This window comes from Penicillium mononematosum (assembly GCF_028829835.1).
Source record: "Penicillium mononematosum strain IBT 11891 chromosome Unknown utg000002l:1.0-8112719.0:1.0-8118358.0, whole genome shotgun sequence".
Lineage (NCBI taxonomy): Eukaryota > Fungi > Ascomycota > Eurotiomycetes > Eurotiales > Aspergillaceae > Penicillium > Penicillium mononematosum.
In genome coordinates, this window is record NW_026643272.1 from 999,910 (window position 1) to 1,027,161 (window position 27,252).

Consider the following 27,252-nt stretch of genomic DNA (forward strand, 5'->3'; position numbering starts at 1 on the left):
GTGTGTAGTCCAGTGTGGGGATGACCCCGAACTGGTTTCTCCACGTTTGCTTAATGCTAGAGTTTCATTGTTAGTATATGAAGGTGTTTTCCTAGCTTGGGATCTATGACATACCAGCAAACGCCGATGGGCAACCCGAAAAGGATGGGAACGAATCGTCGGAGTGATAGCAGCGATGATTCAAGAGAAAAGAGCTCACGCGTAGATATGAAAAGACGATTTCAAAGTGAAAGACAAGTGAGAGCAAGGCAAAGCTTCTCAACAATGGATAGCACTCAACAAAGAGATGCTAAAAGTGAGCTTGAGCGTGAGATAGTAATCATACCACCCTCAATCAGGAAGATATAGCTCAATCAGAAGCCATATGGAAAGGTAGGTCAACAAGGCCCTGCAAACCCAGGAGGTGCGCTCCAGAGGAAAGAGGGTAGGTAGATTACAACCCTGGAACCTTCCTTGGAAGGTTGTTTACCTACTTAGGTACCTACCTAGGTACCTAGGTAGGTACTCTGGCAGCCTTACGTAACCAATTCCAATTTGGAACCTGGGAACGGATTAACGACTATATTTACTGTTGCTCCTGACTAACGGGAATTTAGGTGGATATCAGTTTGCGATCGGGGTAAAGAGTACAACACGCAAAAGGAACGCCAGGATGTAGTAGAGGAAATCAAGTAATAGGACAGGCGTCGTCGATCAGCGCACGGTTTTGCCTAAAAAGATCTTAGAACATTTAAGCTGCGCAATAGTTAGGTTCGTCAGAGCGGAGGGCTATCCCAGATTTGAAAGAAGTTTATCTGAAAATATTAAATATAGAACAGCCCTGGAGGCATCATCATTAGTAAAATTTTGCCCTGTGTAAAGAGACAGCGGAGTGAGTTCAGTGGAATGGGTACAGCAAAGGGCGGGATACGATAATGCCAAGAGGGAAAAAATAGAGGAGCCTGGCGGCTTACGCAGTCTTGAGGCGGAGAGGGAAAATTTGAAAATGATCCACAAGGCTGATCAGGGAAGGATGATTACCTGTTTTGGCCACTAGAATGATGATCCTGGGAACATGGATATGACGTTTTACTGAATTTTGTACGCTACATATGTGTAATTTAGTGAGAGAATAGAATCTGGTCTATAGCATTTAGGAGATTCCCTGCATATAAGCAAAATTACATCTTCGAAGGATATTCCATATGTTGTACATGTAGTTCTTACTGGTCTAACTGTGGATGTTAGGGATAAACAGATGAAGGATCATACCCAAATAGGACTAGTCCAAGCCACAAATAGAAGCAAACGTGGCCCTGGCGACGTGACCGCTCAGCCACTGATTGGTCCGCTGATCCTGCGCCTTCCATGGGAGGCTGGAGTTTCTTTTTAGTGTGAGGCTGTGCGTTCCCAAGGTTGTACGTTGTTTACTTGACACTGATCGCCTTTATATTAAAGTCTTTCCCCCATCTCACCTCTCCACTTCTCATCCATCTTTCACCTTTTTCTCTATATTCCATATCATTTCCATCACCTTATTCATTATGGGAAAAGCCGGTCGCGTTGCGTGTATCTTCACGCCCTATCTCTTGACCATTGCATCATTAATCTGCATCATTATGGTGGGATTGGGTTGCACAAAAGCCAGTTCTGACACCTTGAACAATTTATACTTCATTCGCGTAAGTCATCGAAGTCTCTACATGATTACTGCACCTGCTAATGCTAATAATCTATAGCTCGACCTCTCAAACATAAGCCAAGGATCGGCAGTTACATCAGAAATCACAGATCGCCTCGCCGATGCTGGTATCACTTCTGTCACTGCGGAAGAGGTCTCAGCGACCATCCAAACCTTCCAGAATGATGGCAATATCGCTGATTTCTACGACATTGGTCTCTGGGGTTACTGCGAGGGAGATTCCACCAACGGCAAGGATACCGTCTCCAAGTGCACAGACCCTAAGGCTCAGTTCTACTTCAACCCGTCTTCGATTCTGGGCATGAGCGAGGCCCAACTCGAGAAGGAGCTTGGCAGCGGCATGAAGAAGACCATGAACGTCTACAAGGCTGTCTCCAAGTGGATGTTCATCGCCTACCTAGTCGCCTTTATCGCCACCTGCGCCCAGGTCCTGCTTGGTATCTTCGCTATCTTCAGTCGCTGGGGTAGTTGCGTCACCACCATCGTCTCGATTGTTTCGTTCCTCTTCACCCTTGGCGCATCCCTTACCTCAACCATCATGTTCTCCATCGCAAAGGGCTCCCTCGGCACAGCCCTGAAGGTCTACGGTGTTGAGGTAGACCTGGGTAAGAACATCTACGTCGCTACCTGGCTCGCGGTCGCTTTCTCTCTGGCAGCCACCATCTTCTGGATGTTCAGCACCTGCTGCTGCTCCGGCCGCTCGCCCTACGGCCACAAGGACCGTCACAACACCCGCGGCAGCATCACTGCAGAGAAGGCCCCCCTACACCTATGAGCCCATCGGCGCTGCCCACCCTCCCTTCGGTTCTCCGCAGCCCCAGCACGGTTACTCCACCTCGTACCCTCCTCCCCACCACAATGATATCCCCATGACCAACAACAATCAGCAGTCAAGCGCCTACGAACCCTTCCGCCATGCTTAAAATAATTGGCTTTTTATGACTGTACACCCCTTCTGAAGCGATTTTAGATTGGTTATACCAAGGCGTTCTCGTGGCTTTTTGCATGCTTTTAATGTCCACGTCCTTTTCCTGAATTTATGATGATCACCATGCCATTTATTTTGCATAGCGAGACTATGGTCTCCATGGGAGGGAACATTTGCATTTTGGTATATTTCTCTGATCCTCCACGGAGGAATCATTAGTATCTATCTGTCTGCAAATTGGTCCAAATACAAAATCCATCTACAAATATCATCTGGCTCTTCAATCTCTAACATAGTCTAAATAGCCCAGTCTCTGTTCCACTCCTACCTAGTTTGATGTAAATACATTGTAGTATGTAGATACCTAGGTAATTCTCTGGCCCCGCTGACCCATCCTACCCATGAGATTCGTTTCTTCTCTGTGTGTCCAAATGGCCCTATTATCGTGAAATAAGACACTTGACCCTTGCGAGCTCCCGCAGGGCAGGGGGCTTCAGGGGCCAAAGCTAGGATCTGCAGCAAGGCCCGAGCATGGTTGTTTGCTGCCGATCTTCTGCTTCGCCATGTGCGATGCTATCAGACGTGTTAGCGCCCCATGGGGAATTCGGGGATAATAAATCCGAGCGGATTCCTTTTTGCTATTCACATCCATGAAGCACGCGTATGATTAGGATTTAGTGAATTATCATGGTTGGTACGGAGTATTGTCACCCACTTAGTGAGAGTAAAGCCTTCAAATGTTTCCTGGGAAAGGGGTTTCAAGGCTTGCGGCCCCCAGTTCAGTATCCAGGTGCTAGCTAGTTAAAAAATAATGTACAGAAAGAATACACGAATCTGAATCTGAATCTGAAAAAATAGGATAGTACATCATCCCACCCATATTTTGTTTCCTTTTGCTCAAGCATGAAATGAAATGATATCTGCCGTTATGCATACTCCTTGCCGTTGCGATGAGCCAGCCGCTCGTAGAAAATAGAAATACAATTGTTGAATGATGGAAAGTGTCGGAACAATTACAATGGTTAGGGACCAGGGTTCTCTTGTTGGTTGTAGGTGGGCCGACGAATGACACCCTTTTCATCAACTTGAACCCTAGCTCCACCGCGACGACGGAGTTCCTGAAGAACGTTCTGGTCTTGGCGCGCCCAGCGCTTGAACGGCGTGTCGGGGTCATCGGACCATACAGGACCTGTTGGGAAAATGTTCCGAAGAGATCGGAACCAGGGCCTTCGTTGTCTTGGTCTCTCGAGCTCGGCATTATTCAGACAGCCTAGGGGCGCGGGCGGCGCTGGAGGTGCGGGAGAGGGAGAGGCAGGGGCAGAGATGCGGCGATCGTCCGTCTCATCGCCAAGTTCAATGCTGGCAGTTTCATGATGGGTATCGTCTCCTTCCTGTGTCTCTTCAATTTCGTCCATGCCGGTTTCGGTCATGTCAATGTCGTTCGGATTAAACGAAATGCGAATACCATCTGCGTCGTATTGTGTTGCATCGATCATCTCTTCATCATCGTTGGAAAGCACGAGCTTTTGATCATTGCTGCTAGATATATTTTGGAAGTGAATCGTTTCATTGAAAGAATCATCTGCCTCAACTTTGGGCTCCACCGAATCCGGGCGGGTGCCAGCAGACGGGGATGGCGAGGACTGTGTTGCAGCGGGCATGTTGGCATCCGGGACAGGAACATCATCAAAGGACCGGGCGTGGAGGTTTGAGAGCTTTTCCACAAGACTGGCCGTGAAAGAAGTGTTGGCGACTTCGCTTTGCGCCACTTTATCCTGGGTTACCTCGCCTTGGATTGTCACTTGCTGTGGAACTGGCGGGTTTCCTAGCTCGGGACGGGTAGGCGGAACAAACTGAGACGCGACTATGTCAACTCCATGGGCTGTTAGGCTTCTCTTTTTATGCCGGGGGCGTGAGAATTTCGAGCAAAAGAAGTCTTCGTAATCCAGTGTCTTCGACTCTTGAGATGAGCATTCTGCAAAATAGCGTGGGTACTCTTCCAGATGTTGGATGACAAAGTCATCCCATAAGAACGATCGTTGCAGTTGGCCCTTTTGCCGCATTGCCTGCAGTTTCGAGCACATCTCAGCGAAGTGAGCGAAATTACCAGAATATGGCGAATAATCATTGCAGAACTTTTCATAAATCGTCTGTGCTTCAGCGTACTTATTGGACTTGCCGATAAAGCCTTGTCGCCGTGCCACCAACTCGGCATTCGGGCTGTGCGTTGCCTTCTGGCCAGTGTCAGCACTCTCGCGGCCCAGGTGTCGTGAACACTTGGATGGTGATTCTCCATGAGCAGCGAAGGTGGTAGATTCCATAGGGGACAAATCCTGCATGTGTGACGCTCCGTCTAAGGAAAAGGGTCCTCTTGAGGAATCTTGGCTTGGTTCATGAAGTTGAGACATGGACAGCGAGTGACGCCTGGGATAAGAAAAAGACGATGGGTCGTCCGAGGGATCTAGATAGAAGATAGACGAACCACGCTGTCGTTGAGCAGGTCGCGATGAATCAAGCACAACGTCTGAGGATGACTGGACTGTCGCCTGTGATGGTGCGTGTACACTGCTGGTCTGACTCTGAGTACCTAGCACATCCAGTCGTAGTGATTCGTCTGCCAATATCGGCAAAGATGGATTTGAGGCCTCCTGGGATAGGCCACTTTGCCCGTGGCTATCTTGCGAGCGGTAGGTATCGAGAATTCGAGACGAGGGAGATGTCTTGGCAGCCTGAGAGTATGGCTGCTGAGAGCTCGGGGCCTGAAATCCGGCTCTCTGTTTGCTCTGCTTGTTGGGATTCAGATGTGTGATATGGACTGCAGGTGTCTCTACCACTTGGATAGTCCCACCTGCAAGTCTTGGAAGCGATGGCCCCGAGCTAGTAAGTTCCTGCTCAGGTTGACTGCTTAATGGAAGGCTTCCACCCAGAGCGAAAGGAACACTTGTCTCCATCTCTGGCTCATCATCACTCTCATCGACACTTGATCCATTACACACTTCAGGCTTAAATGGGGGATTTTCGGCGGGTTGTTCATCATGGCAATGTTCTTGTTTTACACGCTGGGGTTCATGGAGCGATTTTGAAGCGTTGGGCTTTGAAAATGGGTCATTTCCAAGGTCACACTCCAAAGACATCGGATTTATCGGCTCTGTTGTTACTTCAGGAGACGGAGAACATTGCTGCTCTACTGTCTCGATGACGCGCTTTGACGAGACAATAACCCCCTGCCCTGGCTGAGCAGGAGCTCTGGGAGATCCGTTCACCATGCCCACATCACCATCTTCTGTAGGTTGATCAACGATATATTGAGTACCGCTTGGCGTAGGGATTCTTCTGGCAGGCCTTCTGTAGACTTCGGGAGAAACCGTGTCTCGTGGAAGAACATCGCGGGCAGGTGTCCTAATGGGTGACGGAGACCATGATAGAGGAGATGTAAACGCGTCTTGCGGGGTCGGAGTATGGCCACGGTCAGATACTTGCTCTTCCTCTGCTCCTTCTTCTTCTTCTTCTCCTTCTCCCTCCCCTCCTCCTTCTTCTCCTTCTTTTGTCAAATGCTGTCGTTTTCGTGCAATGTTGTTCCATTGTGTCAAAAGATTAGGTGGTACATGGCATAAGGGTGCGGATACACCGGGATCCTGAGGGATGAATTTGAGTTCTTCCAAAAGTTCAGTTTGATCTTTTGGAATATCAATTTCACTCAAAGGTATTTTTACCATTCCTTCCCATGGATTTGTTGCGGATAGGGAGATGTCTGTTTTGGTGGTTACTATCTGCACCCTAGGATATGACGGCACGGGCTTATTTCGCACTTGCTCAGATTCAGTTTGGTCCGCCGACATCGCCTCTCCAGTATCAATGCGCTGTCGCTTTTTGGAGGGTGATGTGGTTGGGCTTTGCCGGCCCTGCGAGCCCAAGTCATCATCATGAGCAGCCTGTGATGGCGGATCTGTACTGCCACGATGTCTTTTCTTCGAGAACTGCTGGTTGTCTCCCGTTCCAACAGCATGAGCCCGGTCAGGATCATCCGATTCATTTGGAGGCTGCGAAGCCCGAAGTCTACACTCCTCTATTAAGTCGTCGACGTCTCGTTCGAGATTGGCGTAAGACGGGTCTGTAGCGGATCTACTAGCGCACGTCGCATCAGCAGTGTTGCTGGAAAGTCTCCGGAATAAGGGTTGAGCTCCGGTTAGGGGTCTATCAATGTCTTGTAGTGCCACTCACTCTCTTTCATTTGGTAAGGGAGAATGCCTGCTTTCACTTTCACCTAGAGATGGTCGGTGAGCCCCGCGAAGCTCTCTGGGGGCTGTGTCGTTTGTTTGAATTTGGTCGTAAGGCGCGAGCAATCCTAGAAGATCCGATGACCCGTTGAGGGAAACACGATTGGTCATTGGATTACCCTTCGGTGGGCCATGGCGCATATGAGACGGGGGCTGGGAGAAGAGCGACTGTGATACAGAATTGTTCTGGGAATCATTGGTCGGTATGTTTGGATCACGCTGAGAAACAAACGAGTGGGTCAATCCGGCATTTGTTTGACCATTGGAGCCAACATGCGCTTGGTTCTTCTGGATTTTCTCGCATGTCATAGTCATCAGGGTTCTGAGAGTCTTCTTGAGCTTTGGTTTCGGCACATCCCCTCGTGAGACCGCATTCGGGCGGATAGTAAAGCGTTTGACTTGAATGTAGATATCCGGGGTAGATGCTGAGTACGTAAAAATGAGCTTGATATCAGAAAGTTCAACTAGGTGCCTAGGGCCTCCTTTGATCGATGGTGGGCAGGGTGGTGTTTCTCCCTGTGCGTCCGGCGAGTCGCACAGAATAATCGCATCGATCTGGTTTTTTGAGTCTGTAAATGTGGCGCAATGCCTGTTCTCTCCTTGACCCCACTTATAGACAAAAGACATAGAGTTAGCAACAATTCCTTTTTTTGGTCATTCACATTCGCTATAGCTATCTTACCGATACAACAATGGCTGTCTTGAGTGCAGGCCTGCGGATACTGAAGCTGAGACATCCATCAATATCCTCGACCTGAACCTCATCTTGATCATTTTGACCGAGGTAGAATGAGAGACATTGGTCGGCTAAAGCCGCGATCCAGGGACTTACTGGACTCATCGTACGAATCCAGCCTTGTAGTCAATGTGGTACACAGCGTATGGGTCATAGCTGGTAGGAGAGAGCAGTGAACATGGGATTTTTGTAACCCTAGCGTTTGTGAAAGGAGAGAAGGGAAAAAAAAAGAGAAGGTCGCACCGTATCAAGAATCCCACTTAACCGCGTCTTATCGATTGCGAGCTCTGCCCTGGAGGTGGAGACGCGTCTAGCTTACTCAGCAGCACCACCACGTCATTCGTGCGGAGGGCCAAAAGGACCTGTTCTTTTTTGAAGTTTCTTTGATCCCGATCACTTTGACAGACACTTTTACCGGACCCTCGATCCTCTTCCTTCTTCACACTCGTCAAACCTGAGACCTTCCCGTACTCCTACCCCGAATGATCGGCTATCAACGGTGCCTGTATCCTGTGCGGAGATGATCTGAGACCTTTCTGCCTAACTTGGCCATGGATTCTCAGCAGTCCCAGGACTCACGAAGTCCGTCTGCATCTACAAACTCGCTTCCTCTTGGGCGACGCGGATCACGCGACTCTATGGCCACGACCCAGACTGAACGAGAATCGATGAATGCAGCTCTGGATAACTACCATAATGCAGCGTATCAGTCCGAGTCGCTCACTCTCTTCAACGAGTTCACTAGCCCACCAGCTCCCGCTGCTACATCAGATGAGAAAGGATTGTCTGACGAATTACAAGGTGGGCTAAGCGGTCTGTATAGTCGCTTTAGGACTTCCGTCGGCGGGGTGAGGGATATTGTCAGCGGTGGTGGAAAGTCTACAGGCAAAAGTGCGACAGAAACCCCTGCGGTCAAGAGTCCTATGCCAGAGCATCCAATGGCAAAACCAGTCTCAGACGTGGCTACAAGCTCCGCTGATTATCCGCCATCACAGCCCAACTCGTCACAAGGATCAAGGCTCCACTCGCCTGTCGTGGCAGACTTTCACACCCATCAAGATTCTGTACAACAATCGAATGTAGGAAAGAGATCAAGAATATCCTCCAAAAGTGGCAGCATATCTTCCAAGGCCTCCGTGTCACCATCCCCTGGAATCAAGCCCAGTATCGCACCGTTAACGAAAGCCACTGGTAGCGCCGTCGTGGCAGATCCTGCAGTCACTCAGCTTCATGTGAACGCAATCGGAAAGCCGGACCGCTCAAGAAGCAGCTCCATCAACGGCCCCTTCCAGGGAATCCACAATACAGAATCGACAAGTATAGGCAGCAAAGAAGGCCCTATGGATCTTTCCATGAGTCAAACATCCTCTTCATTGAGTCAGAACCTTTCTAGTTCGCCGATTCTGTCTGCCAAGATGCAAGGCAGCCATCACGAGGAATTTAACTCCAAAGACTCACTCTTAGCAACCTATACTCCAGACAACCAGTCTCGGCACTCCATCTCTACTCCAGATCAACAAAAGCTGCCCGAAACCCCCTCTCAATCAGCTGACATGCAAAATTCCAAGCACTCTGAGCCAGTTCAGGATCATATATCTCAGCATCCGGGAGAAAGATCAAAATCACGCACATTTTTCCCTCCTGAAGAGCCGAGAGCTTCTGTTTCTGCGTCAAATAGTTTATCAAAACTTTCCTCCCATGATGAGGTACCATGCAATGCTGAAAGACCCCCAAACAACATGGAGACATCTATTCCTCGTGACAGCGCCAACACCAACGAGTCTCCGAAGGTTACAACCCCCGGCAGACCAAATAAAGAGTCAACGTCCTCGGCGCGAGCAGCGCGACTGCCTGGCTACGTGGTATCACGGGCTTCCACGGCCGAAACTACCACAACGGTCTCTTCATTGCCCCCTTTGAATACTGAATTCGATCGGACTACTGGTCAATCTCTACAAGCCAGGCGTCAACCTCTTGCCGGGGCCGACGGTGTTTTGTCGCAACTGAGGAGTAAACTGCTTAGCAGGGATTTCTGGATGCGGGACGAGAATGCGAAAGACTGTTTCCATTGCGGAGAACCTTTCACAACATTTCGCAGAAAACACCACTGTCGAACCTGTGGTCAAATATTTGATTCGAAATGCACTCTGCTTATTTCGGGAACAAGATTCGGACAACCTGGGAGTATTCGGGTTTGCAAACCCTGCGAGAAGATGATCAATGCACACGATGATGATTCATCTGAATTCTCCGATAGCGAGCAGAGCCCCATAGTGGCCAATCCTCGAGTTTCGGAACTCAGCTGGACCAATACTGGGCGGGGATCTGCGGATGACGATGATTCATCTTCGGTCGTATCCCAGTCGATCGATCACGTTCTGAGAACCCCGACGATGGCCATACCGGCCACACGACGTGCTGGAGAGGGACATAACCGCCGCTCGGCAATTCTTGAAATTGATTCGGATCGCCCTCTAGCCCGACCTACCTCTTCGCGCTCTCTGCGATCGTCGCTGGGTGGAAGGCCACACTCCATCAGTCACAAACGTCACCACTCTCGTCAGCAATATATCCGTGGCTTCAAGCCATATCATGAAGATCGAGCCCCCTTCCAACGCCGACATGCAGATGACATAGACGCTGAATCTCGACTCCCCGCTTTTCATAAAGATAACATCATTGACCCTGACCTTGCTCAATATCTCTCAGATGACGCCTCCAGCGGCGATGAGCAACCTAGTCTCTTGTCTGCAGTGTCTGAGGGCGCTCTGTCCAAGAGTGGGGGTGAAAATGAGAGGGCATCCTTTGGTGGGCTTCTCGCTGCCATGAAAAAGGGCAGATCTGCTTTTGGAGATCGAAATGCTCCCAGTATGAATCGGGACGCAGATGAAGCCAGTATTACCAGTTCAAGAGCCGTGAATCTCCCTCGTTTATCACGTCGTCGAAACCTGAGCGTTACTAGCAGTTATCAACCGCGCCATTCACCCAGGACATCAAAGGACAGTATGCTCCCTCATGACAACCCAGTACCCGTCATATCTTTACCCGAGAGTGCAAAGCAGGGCGGGTTCAAGATGACCCGGAGTTCATCAATGAGGGGCACTGATGCGCCACCGGTGGAATTGAATAAAGCCAGTCTGGAACACGTACGAAAGCTTCTCCATCAACTACTTGTAGAATCGGCTGTGCCAAATGGCGACAGCTGGGAGAACGCCTTGATGCCAATACTCATGAAAGCAGCAGACGAGGTCAATCCCGATGTCCAAAACGGAGATGATATGGACATTCGACACTACGTCAAGTTGAAGAAGATTCCGGGTGGCCGGCCTGGTGACACTTCTTATGTATCGGGACTCGTTTTCACCAAAAATTTGGCCCTAAAAGGCATGTCACGAAACATCTTACGTCCAAACATCCTGATCATCACATTTCCTCTTGAGTATGCTCGCCAACAACATCATTTCATGAGTCTCGAACCTGTCATTCGCCAAGAGCGGGAGTTTCTAGAAAACTTGGTCAGTCGGATCGCAGCATTGCGTCCAAACCTGCTGTTGGTCGAGAAAACTGTTTCTGGCCTGGCTCTTGGCCTCCTCGAGCAAGCTGGAATTGCCACCGCATACAACGTAAAGCCATCTGTTCTCGAGGCTGTGTCAAGATGTACGCAGACTAGGATTATGACGTCTATGGACAAGCTCTTGACGACCACATTGCATAGTGAATGCAGCAGCTTCGACGTGAAAACCTATGTTCATAACGGTCGAAAGAAAACGTACATGTACATCTCCGGCTGTCCAAAAGAGCTCGGGTGTACCATTATCCTGCGCGGAGGAGATGATCAAGTCCTCAGGAATGTGAAAAGGATCACTGAGTTCATGATCTACGTTGTGTACAATCTCCGCCTAGAAACAAACCTTATGCGAGATGAATTTGGGAAGATATCAACGTCACCGACAGAGGAATCAACAATTGTACCCGACAAAGACAAAAACTTCAATCCGCAGATTACCAGCCATGAAGGCGAGGCACATCTAGTCGACCCATCTGCTCTTCAACAGGGAACAAACGAGAAGCTTGGTGGTATATCTGATAGCCAAATCCTCGTTGATGCCGATGCTGCAAAAGTTCCAGACAGCATCCCAATGCCGACATACTATAACGATATGGTTAAGGATTACGAGACAAAGATTTTGTCGGCCTCTCCTTTCGTGAAATTTGAGCCTCCGTATCTCCTGACGCGTGCGCGCGAAATGGAACGCAGACTTTCGTATTTGAAGTCTCTTCGTGATCAAGACCGCAATTCTAATCAGATCACCGATGAAAAGGCCAAACCACAGAAATTTGTCCTCATTACCCCGGAAATGGTCCATCAGTCACCGCAAGATGCGCCAGCAAAAGTGAAGGAAGTATTGCATGCTGCGCATGAAGCCGAGTACGATCGGGCACTTTATCACCATCAAACCCAAAAACGCCAGTGGGAAGCCTATGTGGCGGGGAATTCCAACATGTTTGACCCTTATGCACATCAGAACCTGGTCGTTCTTTACAGTGTTGTGTGCACAACAACATCCGTCCCCTGCTCAGGGCCAGATACCTTTGCCCTGGAATTCTACAATGAGCATGGAGATGATACGATCTTCGAGTCAGACCTCACACTCGGGCAGTATGTCGAGGACCTTTGTCTCACAGCAAATTCCGTATGCACCGTCAATGGCTGCGAGAAGCGCATGTTTGAACACCACCGCCAGTATGTACATGGCGAGGCTCAGATCAGCGTCTTAGTCCAGCCTTATCCTTGTAAGCTCCGTGGGCTCCACAATGCCGTGCTGATGTGGAGTTGTTGCAAAATATGCGGCAATGAAACTCAGGTCCTGCCTATGTCGCCGAGCACATGGAAATATTCCTTCGGAAAATACTTGGAGCTGTGTTTCTGGGGCAGACACTTGCTTGCTCGTACTGGAGGTTGCTCCCATGATTTGCGGCGGGATTACCTCCACTATTTTGGCTACAGGGATCTTGCTTTGCGAGTCCAATATGACCCTATTCGTCTTCTCGAGATTATCGTTCCACGGCCTCGTGTCACCTGGAAGGTGGACAATGATCTGAAGCTGAGGAACGAAGTTTATCTGCGTACTGAGCAACGTCTTAACAAGTTTATGGCATCCGTTCAAGACCGATTGAAAGGCATCAATGTCGAGAGTGTTGTTCCCGAGCTACTGGAGAGCTGCAAGACGGAAATCCAAAACCTGATCAAGAAGAGCCATGAAGACCATAGCTCTTTGGTCCGGCACTTACAAGACACATACACAAGTTCTCGCTACTGGGAGATAATACCGCTGAATGAAGTTCTCCGTGCAGTCCAAGAAAAGGTTGTCGAATGGGACACGACATTTGCCGATTTCGAAATGAACTTTTTCCCATCTGAAAAGGATATTAAGCATATGGCAACGCTGCAACTCAAGAAGATCTTCCTCGACAAAGATGCAACGTCAGTTTCTACAGATGATGCCCTTCAGACTCCTACGGATGTTGAAGATGAAATCAACCAGACAGTTGGCAGGCCACGGATGATGCGGCGCATGACACTTTCTCCGGAAAAAGCACAGAATGTACTGGTTTCCGTTGTCGAGGAGCATGCTGGCAAAAAGCATCGCGAGGATCTCGAAGAAGTCGAGTTGCCCTCGCCTCCGGCATCGGCCGAAGAAGCAACTTTGTCAATCGATGCAGCCGGTGGAATGAGGTCCTCTCCCCAGGATGACGCTGTCTCTCAAGAAGAAGTCCGTCATCTCGACTTGGCTGTTCCTACTGGTCAATCGGAACGCAGCCCCGTCGGCAATGCTGGCATTTCGAGCCAATCTCCCATCAACAACGATCTCCCTGTGATGATCCCCGGCGACGGATCGTCAGAATCATCACCACCAGAAAGTGCTGAGGCCCCAGATCAAGGAACCAAGAATGGAACCGAAGACAGCGGGGCTTCTGATATGCCAAGTACCCCAGTACGTCGGCCTTCAGCGATACCAAGACCTACCGAGCCAGCCGTTCGACGCCCCGGTAAGGCACGATCACCTCCGCTTTTGCGTACTCAGTCTCAGCCAGCAAATCTACCACGATCGTCTCACAGCGTTCAACTTCCAGGGTTGAAAATGGCATTCACCAACCCAATCGATCCGGAAAAGCCTGCGGCCCAATCACCAACAAGGTCATCGGATAGAAAGCTTAGCGATCGTTTGGGCTTCACTTCTCTCAAGAACGCCCGATTTGCCTCGGGTCACTCGCTTATTCCACGGTCTGCTCCAGGTAAAAAGGGGATATCGCAGGTTTCTCATCTCGCCAGGCATTTTGAGCAATTGAGCCGTGAGTTCGAAAAAGAGAGACAGCGCGAAAGACGTCAACGCGCTGCCAAGGGCACTCAGTCCCGAGCATTCCCATTGGCTTCCTCGAAGCCCATCGTGGAAGTCTATCGAAATGTACGAGAGGCTGTTGAAGAACGTGAACCACCGGTTGATAGTGATGAATCTCTGCCCTCAGCTCCACGGATCCCAATGGACGACATGAGTCGCAAGAGCGACGAACTTACACATGATCATATAACTCCTGATGAGCCCTCTCTGCCAACCGATTCTCCTCCAGAGCCTTTGGAGGCAGACAATGCACTCTGTCCTGACAACCAACTATTATCTGGCGGCGAAGCAGATGATCACCAAAGCGATGAGGATCAAGACGTGGTTGGGGAACTCCATCCGGTAGATTCCCATGAAGAGACGAAACAATCACCCGAAGACGATTCAATTGATTTCAAAGAACTACCTAAACATGAGCGCACCACGCTTCTGAAATTGCTGACAAACTTCTGGTCTGAACGTTCTGCAAGTGGGTGGGCGTCTCTTGACTATCCACTCAGTGTCATGGATCATGTCTTTGCTGATTGCAATATCATTGTTCGCGAGGATGAACCAAGCTCTTTGGTGGCGTTCGCTTTGGACTCTTCCGATTACAAAGAAAAGCTCTCAAGCATTCAACAGCGGTTTGACGAGGCGGAGGAGAACAAACCAGATGCGGGAGATGACATTGAGGCTGCGAAGGAAGCGCGGGTCGAACATGCTCTCTTGCGACCTACGGGCACACACCTCAAATATCAGTTCCAAGAAGGCCAAGCCAAGATGCTGTGCAAAGTGTTCTACGCTGAGCAGTTTGATGCTCTACGCAAAAAGTGTGGTGTGGCAGATCGAATCGTCGAGTCGTTGTCCCGGTGCGCAAAGTGGGACTCGAAGGGTGGCAAGACAAAATCGTTGTTCCTGAAGACCCTCGACGATCGCTTCATTCTCAAGTCACTCTCGCCGATTGAGACGCAGGCTTTCCTCAAATTTGCCCCGGCCTATTTCCAAATCATGTCCGAAGCCCTGTTTCATGAACTCCCTTCCGCAATTGCCAAGATGTTTGGCTTTTACCAAGTCATCATCAAGAACCCAGTCACAGGAACAGAGTTCAATTGGTTCTTGTTGTTAATGGAGAACTTGTTCTACGACCGTGTCCCTACGCGCATCTTCGACCTGAAAGGCTCAATGCGAAACCGCAAAGTAGAGAGCACCGGTGAACGGGACGAGGTTCTCTTGGACGAAAACATGGTGGATTTCATCTACGAGACGCCTCTCTTTGCTCGCGAGCACTCTAAGAAGCTTCTCGGCCAAAGCGTATGGAATGACACACTCTTCTTGGGTCGTCAAGACGTCATGGACTACTCGCTCATGATTGCCATCGATGAAAGTCGCAACGAACTCGTGGTAGGGATCATTGACTGCATTCGCACCTACACTTGGGACAAGAAGCTGGAGTCCTGGATTAAGGACAAAGGATTTGGTGGCGGTGGCCGCAATCGACCAACGGTCACAAGTCCTAGAGAGTACAAGGGCCGTTTCCGTGAGGCAATGGCCAGATACGTGCTCCAAGCTCCAAGGTCAGTTGATATATCTTCCCTTGAGTGTGTGACTGAATACTGACGAGTGTAGCTGCTGGCATCAATTCCAACCAAATGCGATGTACCGCTATGAGAACCAGACCGCTGAATTTGAGACTATTGATGGGAACGGGTTTGTGGAAGACCCTGGTTTCTAATGGTTGGCAGTCTCCATTTTGATATCTTCCCGTGAACAACTTACTCTAATGAATTACGACCTCACGAATCTGCATGAAGAGGCGGAGCGTAGCGTGATGCTTTCATTTCTTGCGAATTTCTTATTATTGTGACTCTACATTGCCTCATTCAGGACATTCATTTCATATTAGCATCTTCATAGCCAGCCCGCTTATATGTTTACTCAATGGGATCTCAGTTTCCAATAAACCACTTCGTATATACTCTATGAGAAACAGAACATCGCAAACAGTGGAGCTCTTTCATCCTGATTTCTAATACGCGATATAGAGATGCCTCTTGTAGTTAGCCCACACTTTGGGCTAGGACATCTTTTGATACTAACGCAAAAGCGGGATAAGCCACGGGAAGCCATATTTACGATGTCGTGCTTCATGCTACCTGTGAATATATTCAAAGCTTTTATCCATTTGAGAAGAAAGGATATTGCCCAGTTCCAATCCAAGCATTCAGTATATGTAGTACATAATATATACATTTTAAAAAGGTAAAGAAATCCGTCAAAGGTGTGTGCAGCCTGTGGACACTAATTTGCGCAGAAAATGCAACGCCCATCGGAAAAATGCATTTTATGCGACGCATTATTCGACGGCCCAAGGTGGTTGGATGGCTAAGTCAAGTGTCCCTGTTGCTTTTTGGGGACAGGTAGGCGCTCAGCCTTGCCATGCGTCTTCACCAAGGGGTATATCCCGGCCCTGATTTTGGTGGAGATGACTCGTATTCCACAATCACATCATCTTTGCGGTGTATATGTCCCAGAGGGTGACTATTCTTCCCTTGGTCATCGGTGGGAAGGATGCTTTCCTGACTCTCTTGGTTGTCGATGTTGGTGAAGCCAAGGTCGTCGTGCGTTTTTGACTGCTTGGATCGATGGAATGAGGAAGGGAAATTGCTGCTGTTTTTGAACTGATCGCTCTTTCCTTGACTGTAGGAGCCCATGGCTCGTTTGCCAAGAATGATTTCGAGGAGTGGTTGTAAGGTGGGAATGCACGATGCTATAACGACGACGTCGGCCTCAATACTACCGGGAAAAAAAGGGTTAGATTGCATAACAATAAGAGATGGGAGGTACTTACTTGGTCCACATGACAAGGTCGGCAGTACCGTCTTTTGTTTGGTCAGCCTTTGATTGTACCTAGAGGGATAACAAGGGTCGTAGAGAGACTCACATGTATAGTCGGATTTGTCGGCAAGTCCATGCAGTTGGGTACACTTGACAATCGCCATTGCAGAAGCACTTTATTGCCATTCCGGTCAGTTTCGGGGCAGTGTGGCATGAGATTGAGAAGTATCGACTTACATTGAACCAAGCCCTAAAGCAGCACATAGCGCAATTCTCTTTCGTAGAGACATTTGGAGTTTCAACAAGATGGTGGTCGGATAAATGGCCAGAGATAGATCAACAACAGCGGAGACCGCTAGAAGCACGGTGTTAATTTCGGAGGGTGCAGATTTTTAAAGGGGAAGAGACCTACCTCCAGTGAAGATAGCATAGTCAATGAGCATCGTTGTACTCTTGCACTTAGCGCCTGCTGCGACGAGTCTGGGCTTCCACAATGCCTCTGCTGGATCACACATTGTGAACAAGATTATAATGCAGATAATAGACACGACGGCTGCGGTTCCAACCATCACCCACAATATTGTCTTATGCATTGGCTTGGGGTTCAAGATCCGGGTCAACATGGACGTCACAGCAATCTTGGGAAGAGTGAAGGAAAGAATCCCAAACAAAAAGCTGACTGTATTGAGCAGAATGGCCATCTCCAGTTTGTCCATAGTCAAGTACTGGGCATGTTTTCCAAAGCCCACACCCACGCCTACTGTAGAGATTGCGCAGTATGCAAGCCCCAATATCTAGGACAGAAGCGCCAATTAGATCCAAGCAGAGAAGATAAGAGCTCGAAATCACTGACCATAGAAGCCACAATCAAATAATCATCCATACCAAAGTTGCGCAGCAACTTTGAGTCGGATGTAAACCCTAGCTATGACCATGACGGTTGTTAGTCCAGTCAAGGTCCATAGGACAGCCAGGATCTTAGGGCCCTTGTCATCGTGAAGATTTTCTGCGGTGACCACCATTATGTTAAGATTGATGCCGAAAAAGCGAGGAAGTGCAAGAAAGTGCGACCCATTAGTTTATATAAATGTATACGCGAAACCTTAGAAGGGCTAAAATTAACACTAGCACATAAGGATTTACAGGGAATATACGCATGTAGGGACAAGCTTGATTTAGGCCTTTCATTATTTGATCAGCTATTATTCTTGACAGTCCATTAAACGGGAAATCCTACGACTTCTTAGATGGGACGATCACCCTATTTTGGCAAGCCAGTGTTTATCTTTCGACACAACGCCACTGTTCGGCAATTAATCACCGGGGCTAAGGTTGCATACGGAGTACGGAATACGAGTAGATAGTCCACTTTTAGTCAAATAGGGGTATAATAAACCTTGGAAATCCCTGTCACACTAGTCAGTTAGTCGATGCCGCTAAAAGACATAACAGTAGAAGCTGCGGATGGTCCCCTCTCAGTATCCGGCAGACGGACCTAGGTAAAAATGGCCTTGGAGATACTCCGCACACACTGCATTGAGGTCTAATAGCTAGGCTGTTAGCCTTGAGATCTGACCCAGACATTCTAAAAGGAATTGGATTGTGCAGTCTAGACCATGGGTAAAGTGCAGATCATATGTTGTCGGTTCTAAAAGTACTAAGAACTCAACTGGGATTTGACAGCCTGATAGTCCCACAGAACTAGTCCTAAAACGAAGAGAGCCGGTGGCCCGGGAAGCATGGATCAACCAGCCGGCCTCATGGGTCTTGTTGAATCAGACAAAAGCACCAAGTACGTCGAATTTAAGGAGTCCGTACGGAGTACCCCGTACGAAAAAGCAAAACTTAGTCAAAGTATCGAAAATGCGCCACCAACGACCCGTTACCCCGTTTTACGGGATTCGGTGTGGATATTAATATGTTTCTATCCACTCAGCCGGTTCTGTCAGAGTCTTAGCCCGCCTGATAGACATGGTCATTGATATTCACATGCATTGTATACATTTACGGGATTCATTGACAAAAGTACATACAGATTTGTACTTTTATACAAATGGAATAGGGGAATTCCAAGAATTGCCCAGGTCAGTTTGGCACTTCAACGACCTATAACGTGCACCATATAATAGGCAGGTAATAACTTAGTTTATGACATCTGATAGATCCTTCTGGAGACCTGGGGAAGGCCCATCCCTAGTTCTAATTTTATTCTCTTTTTAGTATTATGTATGTACATCCGGAATAGGGAATACCGAGCAACATATCTTACCGTGGAATGAGCCGTTGGACAATCTACTAGTTTATTTCCCGAATAGGAAACCGTTTAACTGTCATATCTCCACCTCATTGGCCCCCAACTTCGGCAAAAGAACAAATCCATATGGGGGCGGAATTAATTCTCGTCGATCTTCCTTGACAGACCCGCACGTTCACACCCGGTCCAACCGTTGCTCACCCGGATGTGCGGAGGAGCTTTACCAAAATAAAAGGAGACAGCGACTACAGCTTATTTCAAGGGGATGCATACTTAGGCACCTAGATACTGAATTTAGTTTATTTAAAGTCCCCTGAGTACTTTTGACTGGTACATCTCTCCACGTTTTTCTACACTTTCCAACTTATTCAGATATATCACATTCACCATGACCGAGACCGCAACCTTTACATTGAATGAGCCCCTCCACGTTAATGGGGACTCGCAAACGAACGGCGTGCATCATGCAAATGGAGATTGCCAGACCAATGGAGACCTCCAGGATGCCTTCGTCGACCGCGTAACAGTTTCCGCCAACACACCCGACCTTGTTCCTGACCTGGTCGACCAAGTTGCCTCCCTTGGCAAAGTCGCCAGCCTGCAGGACCACACTGATCGAACAACGCTTTTGGAAGCCGCTCGATCACTGGTCTATGCACTTGAGACCCCACGTGAGGCTATGATCAGATACTGCTGGTCCCAGGTAAGTCCCTATGCTTCTAAAGCTTCAACTTGTGTCATTGGCGGCAACTAATGTTGACTTCGTAGGCTACTCTTTATGCTTCTGTGGAGACAGGTGTTGACCTGGGACTTTTTGCTATTTTGTCCAAGGATGAGAAGCCGAAGTCTGCTGCCGAGCTGGCCAAGGCCACAAGTGCTGACCCAGTTCTTCTTGGTATGTGACTTGCCATCTCTCCCTGAGCCTTGTCAGTACAGCTAGCTAACCATACATCTGATCAGCTCGCATCCTCAAGCACTTATGCGCAATGGGAGTCATCCTCGAAACCGGTCCTAATGAATATCGCCGCACTGGAATTTCCATTTCATTGAGCTTGCAACGATACAGTGATGCATACCCTTGCATGTAAGTCTGAGGCCATGGACCTGGAGTCAAAAAGTATCGTACTAACTCATCTCATCGACTAGGACTAACTGCATTACCTCCGGTATACTTGCTCTACCTGCCCAGCTCAAGAAGGACGGCTATACCAACCCATCAAACGGCAAGGAGTGTGCCTTCCAGCGCGGATTCCGGACCGACCTTCACTTCTTCGAGTTCATGAAGGAGAACCCAGAGGCTGCTAGCCAGTTCAACAACCACATGTCTGCCTACCACCAAGGACGTCCTAGCTGGATGGATGTCGGTTTCTACGACGTGCCCAGCTTATTCTCCAATGTTACACAGGATGATGTTCTCCTCGTCGACGTCGGCGGCAGCGTGGGCCATGACCTCTCAGAGTTCAAGCGGAAGTGGTCTGATGCTCCTGGACGCCTAGTGCTCCAGGATCTTCCCGACGTGATCGCTCAAGCCAAGACAGGGCAACTGCACTCCTCGATCGAGGCAATGGAGCATGACTTCTTTACTGAGCAGCCTATCAAGGGTATAGTTTTCCCTTCTATAACCTGCTCTGTACCCAGATCAAAACTAATGTTTTTTTTCTCTATAGGTGCTCGCGCTTACTATATGCACTCTGTCCTCCACGACTGGACAGATGATAACTGCCGCAAGATCTTGAAGGGTCTCGTCGATGTCATGAAGCGCGGACACAGCAAGATATTGATTAACGAGAATGTCATCCCCGATACCAACGCATACTGGGAGACGACCAGTCTCGATATTATCATGATGGCCGATTTTGCTTCAACCGAGCGGACTGAAGCTCACTGGCACCAACTGGTGGGATCTGCTGGGTTGAAGATCACGAAGATTTGGAGTGCCCAGAGAGGGGTCGAGAGTCTTATCGAGTGCGAATTGGCATAGGGCTATTGGGAGGTGCGGTGCTCAGAGCCCTAGAATGTATAGTGCTTATATTAAATTAATATGTATATTTTGAAAATGTGTGTCGCCCGAGGCTTTAAGGATAGCCCCACGGTACCTGCAGCACGGAGTACGTTGGTAGGTCGAAGGTGATACAAATGGTGCTCTTCTAAGCGGGTGTCTCGGTTTGTGGATATTGGGGTTGCGGGGGTAGCGACCCTAGATGGTGAAACTGATAATGAAAGAGCTCGGAGACTCAACGAGGACTCATAACTTCTGGGAAAGCGGAAGAGGGAGCAATACTGTATTCTGTATCTGGAGATTCCCACCGTTAGGGAAAAGAAGAAGAGAGACGAGAAGCTAGCTACTGGCAGTCCGGATCATAGGGTCAGTTTTTGGCCCCGTAGTAATTGGGAAGCAGCATCAGTGCCATCCCACTTCCACTTGTTGACATGGCCAGCTCACGCGTCAAAGCCCGCTGCCCGCTGGAGAGAACGGCTGGCACTAAAGTGGACTTGGTCGATCATTACCTGGAGGCCTCTCGTCAATATCCAGACGTGTATAAGCAGGAAAGAGTCGTCGGACTCACTTTGGCTAGTATATTCGCTCATACTTCATAACTGTAAAGGAGAAGCAAACTGCTGCATCTGCAACATGAATGGAGGTAGTGGCACAGGGACAGAGCGAGCATGCAACAAGTCTAGCCAACAAATACCGTGGAAGGCTATATTGGAATGTTCGAGCTTTGTAGAGAATGCAAGTTCGACCTAATAACTGATCAAAGTTAGTGATAATAAATCGGGGCGAATACATACCTTCGGGCAATTATTCGACTAGCTTTTACTACCACTGGGTGCTTGTAGATATTCTTCTCCTTATATACTATCCGGGACTGTTGGAGATATCGCGAAGATTGACGTATCCTGACTTGCACTATGAGAAAGAAGACGAAATTTAAGGGATATCCACAGGACAGTCCTTTTATAGAAGGTCAAAAATGACGTCTTTAGTTCAAAAGTGCCATTACAGCTATATAGCCTGCATTGGAATGAGACATGAACAATAGGGTCGTTTTTATACCTTATAGAATCGGTTCTATCCGCGCTGCTAAGGATATACCACCCAATTCCAACGCAAAATGACGCAGATCTATATAACACAGCCTTATCTCAACATTGGAACTATCGGCAGAAACCGGGACCGGCCCGGTAAAGGCTCCGCGAAATTCGTTTAACTAATTTACTGGTCTGTCCTTTTAAATTCTCTTTTAATTCTCTCGCTAACGTGACGAGACGATTTCAAAAATCGCATTATTCCCTGCGCAGAGAAGGAAATCACAGAATGCGTCGGCATATGCCCGGATGATATCGTCACATCCTCGGGCATATCGGGGGATTTAAGCTGCCTCGGGTGCGGTCCCCCGCATCTGGTTTTCGTTCGACTTTCGTTTTTTCTCTCCTTTCCTTTGAATGGAGTGCTCTTTCAAGAGAATCATTCAAGTTTGAATCGCGCATGGGCTTCGGAGCAGTTCTTCTATGCATTGGCATGCATACGCGAGAATACTCTGTCCGATTATAGCGACATTCGCGAACTCTCCCGGCACGCGACATACCAAGTCTACAAGGACTCAAGCACAAAATACCAGTTTCATGTCTACTCAATTTACAATTTGAATTGTTTAGTCTTTACTAACCCACTAACTTGACCGGAAAGCATTAAATTCGTTTCATTTACATGAGCAATGTATTAACCTTCCAGGCTATGGTCCAGACCATCAGCGCAGAACAAACTTGGCTTCGAAAGAAAAAAAATCGAGAAAAGAGAAAAAGAAATGTATGTATCCCATCCGCACACCGGCGGTAAACAAAGCATATTGGACCGTCAATCCCCAAAAGCTTCCCATCTGATGAGTTTACGGAAGATTTACTCCATGGCGAGACCGAGATTCTCATCGGCGGGAACCACACGAACGGTGTTGGTGTGGCCCATGCCGCCACGCCATCCCTGGACGCAGACGATAGGGTCGCCCTTGTTGATGATTCCGAGCTTGAGACCGTGGTTGATACCCCACTTGAGACGACGGTCGACATCCTCCTGCCAGATCTTGACGTTGAAGTCAGGCTTGGTCTCGGGGAAGTAGAAGGGCCACACACCGCGGTACAGGTGGGAGTACTGGAAACTATTGTCAGCAAAGAACGACACTCCAACGACCGAATTGGACTTACCCGGGCAGCGGTCTCATTGCGAGTGACCATCAGGATGGGGCAGACAGGACGGTACTTCGACACAAGGCGGGCGGTTTTACCACTATGGACTCGTTAGTATGATCGTCATCAAAAACGACAGAAACGCCTTTCCGGCACATACCTGGTGGTCAGAACGATGATGGCACCGGCGTTCAGCTCCAGACTGGCACTGACAGCGGCCATGGCAACGGACTCGGAGGTTTCGGTGGGGCGAGGGGCGAGGTTGCGCAGCTCATCAAAGACGTTGAAATGAGGGATGGCAACCTCAGCCAGCAAGCAAGTCTCGGACATCATCTTAACGGCCTCGCAAGGGTAGTTACCCTTCGCGGTCTCACCAGACAGCATGACACAGTCAGCACCGTCGAGAACGGCGTTGGCAACATCGGAAACCTCAGCACGAGTGGGGCGGGGGTTGTATGTCATGGACTCCAACATCTGGGTGGCACAGATAACGGGCTTGCCCTTGATGTTGCACTTGGCGATCATCATCTTCTGGGCAAGGAAAACCTTAGGGGCGGGGATCTCGATACCGAGGTCACCACGAGCAACCATAACACCATCGGTCTCGTCGAGGATCTCATCGAAGTTGTTGACACCCTGCTGGTTCTCAATCTTGGCGATAATCTGAATCTCCTTGCCGTCCTCGCCAAGGACTTCACGGATGTGCTTGATATCGCTGCCGCGACGGATAAATGAAGCAAAGACCATATCGACCTTGTTCTTGACACCGAATCGCAGATCGGCAATATCCTTCTCCGAGAGAGCGGGCAGGTCTACATCAGTGCCGGGCAGGTTGACACCCTTGCGGGATGAGATGTTGCCGTCGTTCAGGCACTTGACCTTAAGGTTCTTCTCATCAACAACCTCAAGCACCTCGAAGGACAGAATGCCATCATCAACGTAAATGAGCTTGCCGGGAGCGATCACATTGGTGATGTTCTTGTAGTCAAGGTACCTGTTGCCACACACTTGTCAGTCCACGTCACATGTCAAGCTCATCCAGCCACGCAAATACACTGAACGAATGTCGATTCAAACAATTCGCACTTCATCCATGGGAGTGATCTTACATGTTCTTATCGTCAGAAGCAGTGGCGTATGCCTCATCAGTGGTGATGTTGAGCACGGTGCCCTGCTTGATGGGGTAGTCCTTGTCACCGACGGTGTTACCGGTACGGATCTCGGGGCCCTTGGTGTCGAGGGCAATGGCAAGAGGGCGACCAGTCTGGATACGGGCGGCCTCGCGAGCGTTGTCAATGACAGATTGGTGGTACTGCAGGCAAGTCAGTGAAGGTCTTCATCAGATATTGACTGGAGATACTGACGTCGTATGATCCGTGGGAGAAGTTCATGCGAACGACGTTAAGACCGACTATAGCCATGTCAGACTATCTACCCAGCAAAACTGCCCATTTCCGTCGGAAACTTTATTGCCATACCTGTGCGGAGAGCATTGATCTTCTCAGCGGAGTTCGTCTTGGGACCTGATCGACTGCCTGTTAGTAACCGGTTCTTTTTTCCCTCCGTCGCAACTTCTTCGACGGTTCCAAGTTATTGCTATGACATACCAATGGTACAAATGATGGAGGTGCGGCGGAAGTTCTTCGCAGGCACCATCTCGGTGTTGAGCTTGGAGTGCCACTCCAGCTTCATGCGGTTACTCAGGTGGTCGAGGGAGTTGGTGGCAGCCATTTTGATGTGATCAACAATTGTTGAATGAAAATGGAAAGGGTAAGGTAGTTCTGATCAATTGAGAATCAGAGAGGATGGTAAGAGAAGAAAGGATGAGAGATGGAGGGGAAAGAGAAAACGGATGGGTGCGGGGCGGGAGGGAAAATGTTGGCCGCCGGTGTGAGTATTGGTGTTCCATCCCAAGACCTTTTTTTAGTTCTTACTATTGATGCTGGACAATATGTATACCAAATTAATTTGCGAATTCTCTGAAATATCAGGATTCGACTGGTCTTGTTTCTTTCTCTTCGTCTAGCTATATTTTCTATTTACTGAAGCTTGAGGTGTTGGGAGAGGCGGCATAAATTATCCAGGCAGAAAAAAAAAATTATATATCGACTCCAGACTAGGTTGACCGCAAAAAAGCGGAGGATTGCCCCGTGCTGGCCTACGCGCTGTAGATTGGAGTCTTTCTATCAAATAAATGTGACAAATACAGACACCCAATTGATCCCCCAGAGGCGAAGGGCGAAAGGGGATTCCGGTGGGATCAACGCTTATCGATAGACCGAATCCGGGCTAGTGCCCAGATGGACAACTGGACAATCTTGGCATCCCCAGCCTCATTGTGGATTATGTCAGGTACCCAGTTTAGGTAACCAGCCTCATCTCCAGCCACCCTTAGAGACGTCATGTGAATTCCCACGTGACCACTCTTTAGGCCGATGACAGCTTGGGTCTCCTCTTACTTTTTGCCTCACAAGCTTTTTGGTTACTGTCGGTTACTCAATATCCACGGTGTTGACACCCTCTACCTGCATCATGGTAAGAGACCTTTGCTAGTCGATCCTGGACAACCGAGGTCCCCGCAACATAGAGCATGTCATGACTGACTTGCATGATCGCTGCGATCTAGTTCGGCCGTCTTACCCACTACGCATTTGATGCGGTTCTCTGTGAGTCCTATAAGCCTATGTGGAACCTCGGAATACAAACTAACCGGTGTCTTCAATCTCAGTCTCCGCCTTCCTAGCAGGCGTCAAGCGCTCTACAGGCCTCACGTAAATACACCCTACCCCTCACGATTCTCTTCTTCCAAGCTATCACTTATTCAGCTTGTTGCTCGTCATGGGTGCTCTCGATATGCATGGTAGAACTGTTGGCTAACTCTGTTACTCCCGCGCACCCCGCTCGTTGGGTCGTGTGTGCGTGGGACCTTGATAGCCCCAGCCTCAATTCAGACAAGATCACAGATAACAAAGACATCAAGAAATGGGTTGACAGTTACCTTGGTGTTGGCGAATGGATGATGGACCAGTCAGTGGCCGTCATGGGCTCGTCTTCCTGGTTCGAACGACGCCGGTGATTGGCGCCGTCATGCTTAACTCGGGGAGACAAATCGGCGATCCCTTTCTCACGACTCAACATTAGGCCATTTGATGTGTGTATGATTGCGGAATGAATTGTGGTACATGGTAACTCAAGGGAGTGCATGAATTGCCGCGGGGCTGGACTGGCGGCACAAACGTGGGCCTTGGTCTTGACGCTTGGCCTTATGGCAAGGTGATACAATATCAGTACGTACAGATTGAGTCTGTGTTGTGGCCGTGTGGCTTTTTCAATCACCGGGCACCACATGTATATGCTTCAAGGCTGGATTGACGAGTGATGACCAATTCTTATCTGCGCTCCAGCCTCCACTTTCGACCAATGCTTTTGAGGTCATGGCGTCTTGACTGTTTTTCGATACCTTTTATCTTTCTGCCTGCTCTATATCATCACACAAATCCAGCCATTAGCTTACCAGACAACCACTGGAATATCCTCCTTGTAGATATGGACGAAAGGTCACAGACATGTCAAGATGTCTCTTGCCAACGGGCTGTAACCCGTATAACCCGAGATCATAATCTTTGTGCGTACCTAGCTTGGGATGGTATTAATTCTTGGAGCTGGGGACGTTGGTTTCTTAACCCTCCGTCAGAAAATTCCCTAGCTGGCGAGTTTCGTTGTGAACTACATCGTTGTTCACTTACAGTGTACCGAGCGTATCATCATAGCCCATCGAAGACACCTTCTGAACATTGTGCGAACTGCACCCTGGCACTTCTCTTGCTGTTGTATAGTAAGTTTACGGAAGAGTAAGAAAATATGTGACAAATAAGAATGCCTTAAGACTTTTATTTTATGACTATCTCATGCTATGGAAGATAACGAAGAGTCCCCGAACGAAAATGGGGCTTCAGATGAAAAGGAGACGCATTCA

At 48.8% G+C, this 27,252-nt stretch overlaps 8 protein-coding genes across 8 annotated transcripts; 5 read left to right on the forward strand and 3 right to left on the reverse strand.

Annotated features, from left to right (window-relative positions):
* Positions 1-1,523: 1,523 nt before the first annotated feature.
* N7519_002118 (SUR7/PalI family protein) lies at positions 1,524-2,604 on the forward strand (the record flags this gene model as incomplete). The annotated part of the gene is made up of 3 exons (XM_057288896.1): positions 1,524-1,661; positions 1,719-2,286; positions 2,360-2,604. 3 exons carry the CDS (start codon positions 1,524-1,526, stop codon positions 2,602-2,604), a joined length of 951 nt encoding a protein of 316 aa, XP_057150098.1.
* Positions 2,605-3,631: 1,027 nt separating this feature from the next.
* Positions 3,632-7,727, reverse strand: N7519_002119 (uncharacterized protein; the record flags this gene model as incomplete). The annotated part of the gene is made up of 3 exons (XM_057288897.1): positions 3,632-6,761; positions 6,831-7,495; positions 7,569-7,727. 3 exons carry the CDS (start codon positions 7,725-7,727, stop codon positions 3,632-3,634), a joined length of 3,954 nt encoding a protein of 1,317 aa, XP_057150099.1.
* Positions 7,728-7,833: 106 nt separating this feature from the next.
* Positions 7,834-8,151, forward strand: N7519_002120 (uncharacterized protein; the record flags this gene model as incomplete). Its single annotated transcript, XM_057288898.1, has 2 exons — positions 7,834-7,964; positions 8,001-8,151. Coding segments are annotated over 2 exons (282 nt in total), but the record flags the coding sequence as incomplete, so codon positions are not given.
* A 22-nt stretch (positions 8,152-8,173) lies between these two features.
* On the forward strand, positions 8,174-15,734 carry N7519_002121 (1-phosphatidylinositol-3-phosphate 5-kinase FAB1; the record flags this gene model as incomplete). The annotated part of the gene is made up of 2 exons (XM_057288899.1): positions 8,174-15,576; positions 15,629-15,734. The coding sequence occupies 2 exons, from the start codon at positions 8,174-8,176 to the stop codon at positions 15,732-15,734; spliced, it is 7,509 nt and encodes a 2,502-aa protein (XP_057150101.1).
* Positions 15,735-16,446: 712 nt separating this feature from the next.
* N7519_002122 (uncharacterized protein) lies at positions 16,447-17,859 on the reverse strand (the record flags this gene model as incomplete). The annotated part of the gene is made up of 7 exons (XM_057288900.1): positions 16,447-16,795; positions 16,851-16,881; positions 16,944-17,011; positions 17,075-17,192; positions 17,250-17,631; positions 17,691-17,762; positions 17,806-17,859. 7 exons carry the CDS (start codon positions 17,857-17,859, stop codon positions 16,447-16,449), a joined length of 1,074 nt encoding a protein of 357 aa, XP_057150102.1.
* A 1,620-nt stretch (positions 17,860-19,479) lies between these two features.
* Positions 19,480-21,072, forward strand: N7519_002123 (uncharacterized protein; the record flags this gene model as incomplete). Its single annotated transcript, XM_057288901.1, has 5 exons — positions 19,480-19,794; positions 19,860-19,986; positions 20,052-20,175; positions 20,238-20,692; positions 20,759-21,072. 5 exons carry the CDS (start codon positions 19,480-19,482, stop codon positions 21,070-21,072), a joined length of 1,335 nt encoding a protein of 444 aa, XP_057150103.1.
* Positions 21,073-22,992: 1,920 nt separating this feature from the next.
* N7519_002124 (pyruvate kinase CDC19) lies at positions 22,993-25,007 on the reverse strand (the record flags this gene model as incomplete). The annotated part of the gene is made up of 7 exons (XM_057288902.1): positions 22,993-23,241; positions 23,295-23,376; positions 23,437-24,270; positions 24,386-24,588; positions 24,641-24,687; positions 24,755-24,799; positions 24,884-25,007. The coding sequence occupies 7 exons, from the start codon at positions 25,005-25,007 to the stop codon at positions 22,993-22,995; spliced, it is 1,584 nt and encodes a 527-aa protein (XP_057150104.1).
* An 801-nt stretch (positions 25,008-25,808) lies between these two features.
* On the forward strand, positions 25,809-26,352 carry N7519_002125 (DUF1748 domain-containing protein; the record flags this gene model as incomplete). The annotated part of the gene is made up of 3 exons (XM_057288903.1): positions 25,809-25,811; positions 25,903-25,935; positions 26,020-26,352. The coding sequence occupies 3 exons, from the start codon at positions 25,809-25,811 to the stop codon at positions 26,350-26,352; spliced, it is 369 nt and encodes a 122-aa protein (XP_057150105.1).
* Between the last annotated feature and the right edge of the window lie 900 nt (positions 26,353-27,252).